This window comes from Asterias amurensis, chromosome 2 (assembly GCF_032118995.1).
Source record: "Asterias amurensis chromosome 2, ASM3211899v1".
In the NCBI taxonomy this organism is placed as follows: Eukaryota; Metazoa; Echinodermata; class Asteroidea; order Forcipulatida; family Asteriidae; genus Asterias; species Asterias amurensis.
The window spans coordinates 30067403-30080473 of NC_092649.1; the positions used below are offsets into that span (position 1 = coordinate 30067403).

General features: G+C 37.7%; 1 protein-coding gene across 2 annotated transcripts in view; it reads right to left on the minus strand.

Moving 5' to 3' along the window:
• Positions 1 to 13071, minus strand: part of LOC139933828 (NLR family CARD domain-containing protein 4-like) — a 37354-nt gene that overhangs the window by 7789 nt on the left and 16494 nt on the right. For both annotated transcript variants that reach the window (XM_071928045.1, XM_071928046.1), the window contains exons 5-10: positions 12813 to 12862; positions 11382 to 11444; positions 10348 to 10530; positions 6867 to 7286; positions 5583 to 5972; positions 952 to 1008 (exon numbers count right to left, since the gene is read on the minus strand). In XM_071928045.1, coding sequence (XP_071784146.1) covers positions 952 to 1008; positions 5583 to 5972; positions 6867 to 7286; positions 10348 to 10530; positions 11382 to 11444; positions 12813 to 12834 — 1135 coding nt within the window. In that variant the 5' untranslated portion in view covers positions 12835 to 12862. The remainder of the gene's footprint in view (positions 1 to 951; positions 1009 to 5582; positions 5973 to 6866; positions 7287 to 10347; positions 10531 to 11381; positions 11445 to 12812; positions 12863 to 13071) is intronic.

Consider the following 13071-nt stretch of genomic DNA (forward strand, 5'->3'; position numbering starts at 1 on the left):
CTGACAGTTTGTCTTGCAATGAATTTTATAGCTTTGTGAAATCGGCCCCTGGCCCTCTACCATCACATAAGTTTGACTTGCTACAACAAATCCAAACAGAATTTTGTTTGATGTTTGGAATTGTTTGTCTGTCAGACTTCCTATGCACCACAGACTACATGTACATAAAAAGTAAAGTTTGTCCTGATCCAACATGGCCCATCAAGCCATCAGCTAAAACTAGTTGCCTTGGCATTCAACGACTAAGACTATTAATATTCCTCCTGGACAAGATGCCAGTCCATCGCATGTTACTCCACAGCTCTCACCGTTACCCACTTTGTACTCCCAGGTGGAGAGAAGCAAATTATGATAAAGCGCCTTGCTCAAGGACTCAAATCTTGCTATTGACCAGGCCAGGATTCGAGTCTAAGCTTGGGCGATATCACGATATTATCGAATATCGCGATATTAATTTGGACACGATTTCGATATCGAATGGATTTTGTTTTAATCGAAATATCGATATATCGCGATATATCGCAATATATCGCGATATATCGCGATAATCACGATATATCGAAATATCGATTAAATATCGCGGTGTATTTGCTAGCTGATACCCCATAGGTTTGGAGTAAAACCAGAAGAATAGGTCATTAGAACACCTCTCTTATACTAGGACTGTCTCTTCTACAACTTTCACTTGGAGTTTTAAGACTGATGATGTCAAATTTCATTAATCGCGATTATATCGAATATCGCGATATATTGTCGGCGATATATCGTGAATAAAATAAATCGATATCGCCCAAGCTTATTCGAGTCCTCATTCTATAAATAACAGATGTTGGGTCCAACGCCCTACACTGCTCGGCCCAACATCCTGATCACGGACTGCATACAAAGATGAATTATTTACTTCCCAATATGAAGAAATGTTCAAATCAAAATGTGACTTTAAACTATTACCTGTTACATCTTGTGATAACTCCGTTTGCCCACTTTGCAAACCAGGTCGTGGACTCTCTGAAAGAGTTTGGAACAATGAAAGAATGTTAACAAATCTAAAGTGCAATAATCAGCGTTGTAGCTAGGGCAAAATGAGTGCCGGGTGACTTTTTTCAAAATCAATCGGAATCAGGCCTTGAAAATACCGACGACACAAACAGCAAATGGCGTCGATGCCCTGTGCAGTTGCCCTTATAATCACTGAACTTTCAAACAAATATTTGGCTGTTCCCTTTTCATCCAACTGTCGTTGCTAGCGCACAAACGCAAAAGCTTTTTGGACAGCATGGTCTTCAGAGCACAGTTCTGCAAAATTCTAGCTTGTTTACAAAAAACTACACAATGTGTGGTCTTTGTTTTACAAAACAATACACAATTTAGGATACCCTGGATGAGAAGAAAGATTATTACTGTATAATGTCAAATTTGTTTCAACTTTATTTTCGTTGGTCTAAAGTCTTTTTTTTTTTTACACTGATTGAGTTGGAAGAAATACACAAAATTAGTATTAGATTCTAATACATGCTTAATCAGGTTACCGCCGTGGTTTTTAATTTCTCACATATTTCAATGAAACTTTTAATGATTTTCCATATGAGTTTGTTAATTTTCTCCCTTGAGCCCAGTCAGCCAAAGCTCATGTCAGTCAGACTGGCGTAGCTACAAAACTGACAACATTATTATAATCATCCACATCAATTGAGGCCTTTGTTCCATCAGCAGATATACCAGGATGGTGCACCACAGAGAAAAACTTATGGATGGACCTTCATTAATAAAATGTAAACCAACCAGATTTTAAAGTCTTGGCTTGTATGGATTGCTGAAAATTTGTCCAATATTGTGCCACTGGAGTTGTTGGCCTGCATCATTTGGGGTACATCAGCGTCTAAACATTTCCATATTTTGCTTAAATGTGTAGGGTCATTTTTCTAAGGTTCAGATTTTCAGACTTTTTGGTGTCATATGAAAGTTGGGTCCATATAAGCTATCCATACATATAAACCTTTTCACATCAAAATTCATGACTTTACTCTTGTCACAAATGTTGTCATCAGTGCTTGATAAAAAAAACCAATATATTAATTTTGAAGCTATTGTGATAAATAGTTTTAAGCTATAAACCATATCGGACCACATAAAGGCAGTGAGCATTAGCCTACGCTATTCCTGGGGCAGCGACGACAGTTCAGTGTTGTCCGAAATAATTATATTTCGTTCTTTCTTTAAGCGGAAAGACAAAAACACATTAATCAGTCTTGGTTTTAAGTACGTTTTGCTTAAAAAAAACCCACGTTTTTTAAGGAAATAAATACGGTAAAATCGGCCACGATTTTCAGGGTCCTTGAAACCAGTGACTGTTGGTTGGCATTGCCACCATAAATACAAATTTAGTCACTCATAATTTAGTTGTCAATCATGAACTCATAGGTTCCGATCAACCGTCCAATATCCACAAAACAATCCTTTTTTTTTTTTCCATTATAAACTTTATCCTCCCATATCAAAACAAACTAAATACTTTTATACTAAACATACAAGTCGAAACACATTTAAATTCATATGCATTTTTGTTTATTTTCATTTATACATACTTTTTTATTTATTGCAGCAAAATACTACATGCCTTATTATTTTTTTATCTTTCAGTAACCACTGTAAAATATAATTCAAGGCCCCACCCCCAAGCACCAAAGAAATACACAAACAAGTTAAATTATAAAACTGCTCAAGATTTGTTTTAAACTACATGAAGATATTAGCCTAATTTAGCTGTCAGAAGATGACAAATAATGGCAAACACAGTTTGTCTTCAAAAATTTCAAAAGAACTTCATAAAATATTTGGAGAGAATGGTTATCATTTTATGTAATTTATATCAATATAAACCACAAGGGAAACTGACTGGGTAAATTTTGAAATGATTTTTTGGGTTGAACAAAGAATTGACTAGAGTGGGATTCGAACCAACGACCTCCGGATTAACGTGCCGGCGCTCTACCAACTGAGCTATCTAGCCCTATATTGGCGGTGTCCCTATATTGGCAATATCTTTGTTCGGGGGTGCCAGTCAAAAGCCGAACAAAGATATTGCCAATATAGGGACACCGCCAATATAGGGCTAGATAGCTCAGTTGGTAGAGCGCCGGCACGTTAATCTGGAGGTCGTTGGTTCGAATCCCACTCTAGTCAATTCTTTGTTCAACCCCAAAAATCATTTATGTAATTTAGTTAAAAGGATTTGCTGTTGTTAAAATTTAAACATTAGAGGAACAACATTAATCACCCTTGATGGTTTAATGTGTAAACAAGGAGAGGAAACATTTAGTGTTATAAAGATAAAACAAATTAAAAAATATTGAAATATAAATAACGAAATAATTATTCCCTCTTCACACACTTCATGAATAAATAGTCCTCCTCTCCTTCGATATGATGGACGTCAAAACTCTTTCATGAACTATTTTGGAGGTAAACCAACTAAGAAACCAAGTAGACAGGACATGAATATTCTTCACATTTGGGTGTTTATGTTGACATGTCATAAATTTCTTGTGGGTCAATCTCTTTCGTTTTTGATTCTGTAATGAAAAGAACAAGAAGAAAACAGTCATGTTTTTAAAAAGGTGATAATGTCAGTAAATAATCGTCGACAAATAAAGCGCGGGATTTATAGAGTGTTTTTCATAATGCCCCATTTTCAATAACTTAGCATCTTCACAACAAATGCAAAATACATAGATTATACCACAGTTCAAGAAAATTGTAATGAGGGGGAAACAATCAAATTGTGACAGCAGCATTCAGTTAAGCTGTTTGAAAAACCCTCTAACATGAGTGCACAATGTACCATCATCGTGGATAGTTGACGAAGCTGCTGAATTTAAAAAAATGTACTATTTGGAGCTAGCTAATAATATTACTAGATAAAATTATAAACTGTGTTGATCACTGATACTACGACCGTATTTCATCTATCTCCATGGTTACTATTTTAAACAGTTCTTCTACTCAGTAATCCCCAAAATATGTATGTTTGATACAAACAATACGGCATGTCTGCCATGACTGTGTATCACCACGCGATCGCATCCACACGTCTTTGTGGTCAGTGTTGGTACATTTTTATACCTTTTTCTGCTAAAAAATAATATGAAGAGCGAGTGTCTGATGCTATTAATCGTTTAACTAGTCCTTTCTATAAATGTTTACAAACTTACGTCTACATCGTAGATTGGTGGCCAAAGTTGAGCCACTCACGACAATTCCTTCGTCCGTTGAAACTTCACTGTGTGTGTAAGATTGTATGCTGTTTTCCGTGTAAAAAAGATCGTGATTTAAAATGGCCGCCGCTGCGGTTTTTTTCTAGCGGTTTCAGGCAACAGTCGTTGAAATGTTGATATAAGCCTCGTCCGCGGTGTTTGGCATTAATTAAAACGTTGCGCAGCTAAGACAAGTCTCGTGAAATGCAACTTAAGGAAGTGGCGCAGCTGCGCAACATTTATGTGGCATTAAAGGCCTTTTTATAACCATAGAGTAAGGACAGGAGATCTCAATGGGTGTAATATTATGACATGATCGGCACTGGTTTTGTTCGGGTTAGCCTACGCTGTTCCTTCGGCAGCGACGACGCATGGTTCAGTGCAGAAATATGTTTCCTTCTTTCGTTTAGCGGAACAAAACAAAACAAACACAAATCCATCAGCCATTGGTTTACAAGTACGTTTTACTTTAAAACCACGCGTTTTTTAATTAAATAAAATCGGCCACATTTTTATTTTTAAAATGTTTTTTAAGGGAGGGGGGGGGGGGGAGGGTTTTAAAACCAGTGATCATTTGGTTGTTGCCACAAATGGTACAAAATCTATACTTTTCAGTAAACACTTTCGTCTTTCCCAAGGCCTATTTATTTGTCAATCGTGAACTCATATCGGTTCCGATAAACACCACCCATCCACAAATCAACCCTGAATTATTTTTCCGTTATAAACTTTATTTAACCTCCCATAAAACACAACGAAATAATTAATATTTTCCTACACAACAGACAAGTTAAAAAAAAAAAACCATTTCAATGCATTTATAAACTTTATTTTTTTGCGGCAAAATATTGATTTTTATATCGTCCAGTGGCCACTGTAAAAAAATTGATAATAATTAATTCAAGGCCCACCCCACCAACCCAAAAATAAACAAACTTATGAAAATTATGAAGAATTGTTTAAAAACTACATGAAGATAATAGGTATAATATTCCAGTTTGCTGGAAAAATAACTTTTGGATGACACACGTGATCGTGATTTAAAATGGCTGCCGTGTTGCTTTTGTCTTGCAGTTTCAGACAACAGTCGTTGAAAATGATGATAGCCTCGTCCGCGGTGTTTGTCATTTACTTAAACATTGTGCAGCTTAGACAGGTTTCGTGAAATCCAACTTAAGGAAGTGGCGCAGCTGCGCAACATTTACGTGGCGTAACTTTACGACATGGCGCAAGTTACGCACACTTTCGTGAAATCGGCTGCAGGCCTTTTGGTTGGTATAAGTTGTTTGCCACACCTAACTCTATTTTCTCAAAATTAAATATACTCACGACTCTGCTCTAGGATACTCTTTGCCTCTTCATAGTCAGTGTCTTTGATGATCATCTGGATCTTTAACTCCTTTCCAGAAACCTCCCTTATGTCATCATCAGTCATCAGATGATCAGTCAGCTTCTCAGCTAGGGCACCATTCAAACATTGCCCCCTAAACTTGTCCAGACTTTTTTGAGAATAAAACCTCACGATGAATCTAATGGAACTCCTTTCTACTCTCTCCACTACGCATCCACATTCGTCTTCAAGTCTCTTGATAATCTCATTGAGTCCCTTTAAGCTGATATCTTGTGCAGCTAGCTTCATAAACTCGTAAATAGCGTTGTAGGTCAATTTCTGCCCATCTGAATCTGTCGGATTTTTTATGAGCATATTCACCGATACAGCTGTAAATAATAAAAAAAACATGTAAGAATAGAAAGAATAAACAGAACACAACTTTTTGTTTATTCTGTTATGCAAGTCGCCAGACACACAAGGCCTGATGAACGCCACTTTAATGTGTGGGCTGCAAGTCAACTAATTTTCAGAGGCCGTTGCCACCTACTCCTACAGCTGAAACAGGGTTACCCTCTTTACAGTCCTTACAGATGTAGGCTTGGGTATCATTAAATTCAAAGCCTGGCCGGTAGAGCAGAAAGCACTACTTCCCCATTTTAACATAGCAAGTGTCACGACCGGGACTCGAACCAACACTCGGCTGATCACACACCAGAGCTTGAATCCGGTGCTCTTAAACGTTTGACCATGACACGCCACTTATAATCTTATAAAGCGTTCAGAAGTACCGAAAACAGCCTTTAAGGAACACGTTGCCTTGATCGGTCGAGTTGGTCTTTGAAAAGCGTTTGTAACCGTTTGTTATAAAATGCATATGGTTAGAAAGATATTTTTAAAGTAGAATATAATGATCCACACAAGTATCACTCGAAATTGCGTGGATTTCTTTTTACCTCGTCGACAAACACGGTCGGTCATTTATGGGAGTCAAATGTTTGACTCCGAATGGCTGACCGTGTTAGTTCGCAAAGTAAAAGGAAAACCCCGCAATTTCAAGGCAAATGTGTGTGGATCATTGTATTCTACTTTTAAAACATCTTTCTAATCATCTGCATTTTTACAACAAACGGCTACAAACTCTTTTCAAAGACCAACTCAACCGATCCAAGGCAACGTGTTCCTTTAAAGCCCCCTGAGCGGCATTGAGTGGCGGATATGCGCGCTAAATAAGAAGCCACCATTAAGATTATTGTAATAGTATTTTAAAAAACAATTCTCACCTGCAGAACGAGAGTCATCACTTTGCAGTCTGGTACCTGCCTCAATAAAGACGATACAGTCGCTAGCATCATTCAGCTCAAAGTTATACACGTATGTCGCGTTAAAATGCCAAACCGTTTGGTCAGCACTGCCTGTTCTGGAGACTCTACTGAAAACAGAGTCTTTGTTTTTGTTCTCCTCCGATAACCAAGCCTCTCTTGAGGTTACAAACTTATCGACTTCTGTCTCTGTAAACTCAAAACTGTTTTCTAGGTTTTCTTCATTGTATTGCATCAATGAGTTGCCGTTCTGAACACGATCAGCGAATTTTTCAGCCTGGGGCTCACTTATTTCAAGGCAGCCTTTCATCCATGTACTGACGTCATCCCTTGTCCATGCTGACATGTGCGGTGGCAATCTCAACCGCGGATTATTTGTACCTTTTTTTGAAATACAAATCATTCAAAATAATGTCAAGTTGAGTACTAGGTGAAAGTATGAACTTAGTCTTTTTGACATTGAATACCATATGCCCCCGAAACCAAAAACAAAAACAAACAAAAACGCGACAATAACTTGATGAGTGGCATGGTTGGCTTGTGCGTAAAGCGCTCGCCTCTCACCAAGGTGACCCCGGTCTGATTCCCGGCCAGGGCCATGAGTTGAGTTGTGCGTTTGTTCTCTGCTGTGCCACGAGGGTTTTCCAGACCATCCGGTTATCCTCCCTGGGGAAAAATCAAACACTTTCGATCTTGGCTGTGCTCCGTTGTCATAATGAGTTGATGTGGCTAGCAGCCAAAGGCGCCCTTGCATGCCTGCTTCTCGAACCAAATTATTATTATTATTATATGAGTTATTGTTAATTTAAGAACACAGCTTACAACACCACCATTGTTTGATGTTAACTGATTTTAGATTTCATATTATGCCAACTTATAAAATGAGCGATATTTCATGGAACTTTAAGAAAGTAATGTTTAGTTGAGGAACATCGTAATTTGTCGTTGCCAACAAAACAGTTGCTGGCCGTGTTATGCACTTTATGTTATTCGTCTTAAAGCCATTGGACCCTTTCGGTACAGAAAAAAAATAAAAGTTCAGAGATTTACAAATAAGTTACAGGGTTTACAGAAGGTAGTGGTGAAAGAATTCTCTTGAAATATTATTCCATGAATGCTTTATTTTTGAGAAAACAGTAAAACAATATCAAATCTCAATATCGAGAATTACGGATTTATTTTAAACACATGTCATGACACGGCGAAACCTGCGGATACAAGGGTGGGTTTTCCCGTTGTTTTCTCCCGGCTCCGATGACCGAGTGAGCCTAAATTTTCACAGGTTTGTTATTTTATTTATAAGTTGTGATACACGAAGTGTGGGCCTTGGACAATACTGTTTACCGAAAGGGTCCACATAAACTCTCTCCATTGTAATAAAAAACGCACCTGTTTTCTTCTCGCCCATAAAGTGACTTTTTTTATAGCATTCCTTAGTCTAATTGGTTGAATGAGCGTGTGCGTATTAGGCATACCTTTCATGAGAGATGAAAGGGCAATATAGCTTAGAACCCCGGCATGTTAACAGCATGTCGTTGGTTCAACCCGCCAAATTGAATTGAGTGCAGTAGGGAATCTCATGAATTTATAGCCCTTTTCACACTTAAGTTATTCCCGGGAAATTCCCGGGAACTTTTGGTCGATCTTATCAAACTAGTAAAGCCCTTTTCACACTATATAGGTATTTCCTGGGGGTTTGATGTAACAGTGAAACAGTCGTGCATATTTCTGGGAAATATTACTCTCGAGAGTTACCTGAATTGGGATAGTGAGAACTGTTTCTGTGGTGGTGGTGGGGTTAAAACTCCAGGGATTTCCCCAGGAGTTCATGGAATATTTGTGCCGCCCACCGCCTGCAATGCGGAAGGGGGGGGGGGGCAATGTTAAGCCATTTTGGTTCATTTTATTTATTTATTTACTTATTTATTTTTGGTGAGCACATTCTTGTAAATGGCACTGTACACGTTTAGTAAATAATCAAAATTATAATTGGCATAAAACTTACTTGGTAACGAGCAACGGATAGCTGTTGCTAGTATAAAACATTATGAGAAACGACTCCCTCTGAAATAAACACAGATTTTGAAAAAGAGGTATTTTCTCACTAAAATAATAAAAGACTTTTTGCCAGAAGCCTTTTATTACTATCTGAAAGCACACACATTTGTACAACAAGGGTGTTTTCTTTCAGCAATTGCTTGCAATTCAATGACCAATTGAGTCCAAATTTTCACAGGTTTGTTATTTTATGCATAATTTTGGGATTACCAAGTGAGAATACTGGTCTTTGACAATTACCAAGCGTGTTCAGTGCCTTTAACTATTTTGGTTGGACTTCTGTAGACCATCCCCATCTTTATGCTTTTGGGAAAATTATTAATTTTTGTTTATTTATTTAGTACATTAATTTCTTAATGTTTGTCCCTCGAGTATACTCCACATACACCCCACCCCCTCTCAAATATCTAAGCGGCTAAATGCACATTCCGATTTTTCTCGGGGGAGGCAAGGGCTGTTTTAGAAGCAAAACTGGGATGTAAAATCCCCTAGAAATTGAACATTAGAAGTCAATTTAAACTTCCCCGAGAAAACAAATCAAGGCTTACTAATGTTTAAGATCGGTATGCACGAAATGGTGACACATGGCTAAAGAGGGAAATAGAACCATCTTCCTTCGCCATTCGTAGTCATGCCTCTACCATGGAGCTATACCACCGGGGTTAGGCTAATATTAAGAAAGATAACTGCATAGCGCATACCCCCCCCCCCCCCAATATACCCACATGTGCGGTATGTATAGTTCTGCGAGTGAATTCTGTTATCCAGCGCAACGTTCGTTGTTCATTATTCAGAACTGGGCGTATGCCAAATGGAATAATTAGGTACCCATGTGACATGTACGGGCTTATCAGATGCGGCCTACTGCACACTTATGGACGATACTTTTAGGTTTCCGTACATCCTTTCGTTTACGTTCTGGTACAGACCTACTGGGACCGGGCCTTACTTATTATCACGAGTCTTAAAGGGACGCAACAGAATTGGTTTTTGCTAACAAGACAGTTGTTGGTAGTGTAAGCACTCTATGTAATCCATCATATATACATAAACTGACAAACCTGGAGAAGTTTCAGATCGATCGGCCATCTGGTTCACGAGAGAATAGTAAAAAACCAATTGCAAATTTTGCATTGAATCGATGCCAAAACAAAAATGAATAAAACGCTCACTGAGCGATAAACTCCAAACGCGAAATAAGATTATTTATTTCTCATCAAATATGACATTTCAGACAAAAATATTTTAAGGGATGTTTTCTACTATCATCATCATTAGATCGTGTAAGTTTTATGTAAATCTGGTGTGATCTTCACGCTTTTTTTCTGTCCAATTCTGTATTGTTCCTTTAATTATTATTTGTGTTCCTAATGTTTATACTCACCGGTAAGGCTTATAGTATCACGTTGAACAAAAACAAAGGAACGTTTGCTATCACCTATCAGCACGTTTGTGGTGAATGTATTGTTCTCAATCAATGGCTCTGTTGATCTTTGTGATGATTCCCCAAGTTCCATGATACCTCCTTCAGCACCAGATTCTTCAGCACCAAGAGGTGCTTCAGTGCCTGCCATTTTGGAATAATGTAATTTCAAACTGGAAGTTAAGGCATCTCAATCAGCTATTTTAAGAGTCTATGTTCAAAGGCAATGAGCTCTGTTTGGTTCAGTCAAGATTAGTTTTTCAATTCACAAAGTGGAATCAAATCTTTACCTCTTACATCTTTGATATCATCTGGGGCTGATTTCACAAAGAGCTAAGATTGCTCTTAACTGCAGATCAATTGTAGATGCTAAGTGAAGTGTGATGTCACAATGCAAATCACTAATGTGATACTGACAATTTGTCTTGCGATGAATTTTATTGCTTTGTGAAATAGGCCCCTGGCCCTCTCCCATCACATAAGTTTGACTTGCTTAAAAAAATCCAAACAGAATTTTTTTTTAATATTATAATTATGTTCATTTGAATCCATTTAATGTTTGGAATTGGTTGTCTGTCAGACTTCATATGCACCACAGACTACATAAAAGGTAAAGTTTGTCCTGATCCAACATGGCTCATCAGGCCATCGGCTAAAACTGGTTGCCTTGGCATTCAACGACTAAGACTATTAATATTCCTCCTGGACAAGATGCCAGTCCATCGCAGGTTACTCCACAGCTCTCGCCCAGTACCCACTGTGCACTCCTGGGTGGAGAGAAGCAAATTATGGTAAAGTGCCTTGCTCAAGGACTCAAATCTTGCAATTGACCAGGCCAGGATTTGAGTCCTCATTCTATAAATAACAGAATTTGGGTCCAAAGTCCTACACTGCTCGGCCCAACATCCTGATCACAGACTGCATACATAGATTAATTATTGACTTCCCAATTATGAAGAAATTAAAACCATAAATGTTTTAAAAATCAAAATTACCTGTTTCATCTTGTGATAGATGTAACTTCTTTTGCCCACTTTGCAAACCAGGACTTGGACTCTCTGGAAGAATTTGGAGCAAGAAAGTATGTTAAAAAAACTTAAAGCGCAACAATCAGCGTTGTAGCTAGGTCAAATTGAGAATTGGCTAAAGCATGCCTTGAGATTACTGACAAAAAATGATGTTGATGCTCTGTGCTGTTGCCCTTGACATCAAACTTTCCAAGAAATATATGGCTGTTTCCTTTTTATCCAACTGTGGTTGCTGATGCACACACTAAAAAAGCCTTGGACAGCATGGTCTTCAGAGCACAGTTCTGCAAAGTTGTTAGCCTGTTTACAAAAAACTACACAATGTGTGGTATTTTTCACCCCAAAACACACAATTTAGACTACAAAAGAAAGATTATTACTGTATAATGCCAGATTTGTTTCAACTTTATTTTCGTTGTTTTATGTCCTTTTTTACACCGATTGAGAGGGAAAAATATAAGAAATTAGTATGATAATAACACACTTGCTAAATTGGAGTTACCAGGTTACCGCTGTGCTTTTTATTTTTCTCACATATTTCAATGAAACTTTTATTGATTTTCCATTTGAGTTTGTTAATATAATTTTCTCCCTTGATCCATAAGGTCTTGGCTCTGATGGATTGCTGAAAAATGGTCCAATATTGTGCCACTGGGGTTGTTGACCTGTATCATTTGGGGTACATCAGCGTCTAAACATTTCCATTTTTTGCTTAAATGTGTAGGGTCATTTTTCCAAGGTTCAAGTTTTCAGACTTTTTGGTGTCATATAAAAGTTGAGTCCATAAGCTATCCATACATTTAAACTTTTTCCCCCAGAATCATATATTTTTTTATTCGGCAGCCATTTCAAAAGTGTATTGTTTTTATTATAGACACCCTGTATGGCACACACAGCAGCCACAGCCAGGAACACCGGGGCAAACCCCTTCTCTTTTTGATAAGTGCACTGGGTTATTTTACATGCATTGCATAACACTTGGGACCAATAGCTTTACGTCCAATCCGAAGGACGAAGCAGTGTTTAAATGTTAAAGGACACAAGTCTCATGGCTGGGGATTCGAACCCCCACTCTGCTGGTCAGAAACACCAGAGTTTGAATTTGGTGCTCTTAACCGCTCGGCCATGACACTTCAACAAGACTTTCAAGACTTTCTGTAATAATCGCACTTCTCGTAAAATAAATTTTGGTAAAATTAATTGTCCAATTCTCAATTCAATTCAATTCAAGAATACATTTATTTCCATACTCTCATAAAAGAATAACAACAGTTACATGTGTTACGGAGTAAAGCAAAACATTTCTTTAAGTAAGAGTAAACATAAATAAATAAATAGAGTATGGGGCCGTTTTGGTAAGCATAAGCATGATTCTGAATTCAATATTGAAATATTTACCTGATGAATTCTTTTGCTCCATGCTGCGTCTTCCTCACCACCTTTATGATCTGAAGAAATTGTGAAAAACAACTTTACTGTTTGTTTTAAATACAGAAGTCTAGCATTAAATAGTATTAAGCAAAGTGTATTTGGGTTACCACAGTCACTTCATTTTACACTTTTGGTTTCACTCCAGATATTTATTTTTTTTTGGAATGTTGCATCACTTTTTTCAAGATAACACTGCATCACACAGAAATATTCAAACATCAAGGAA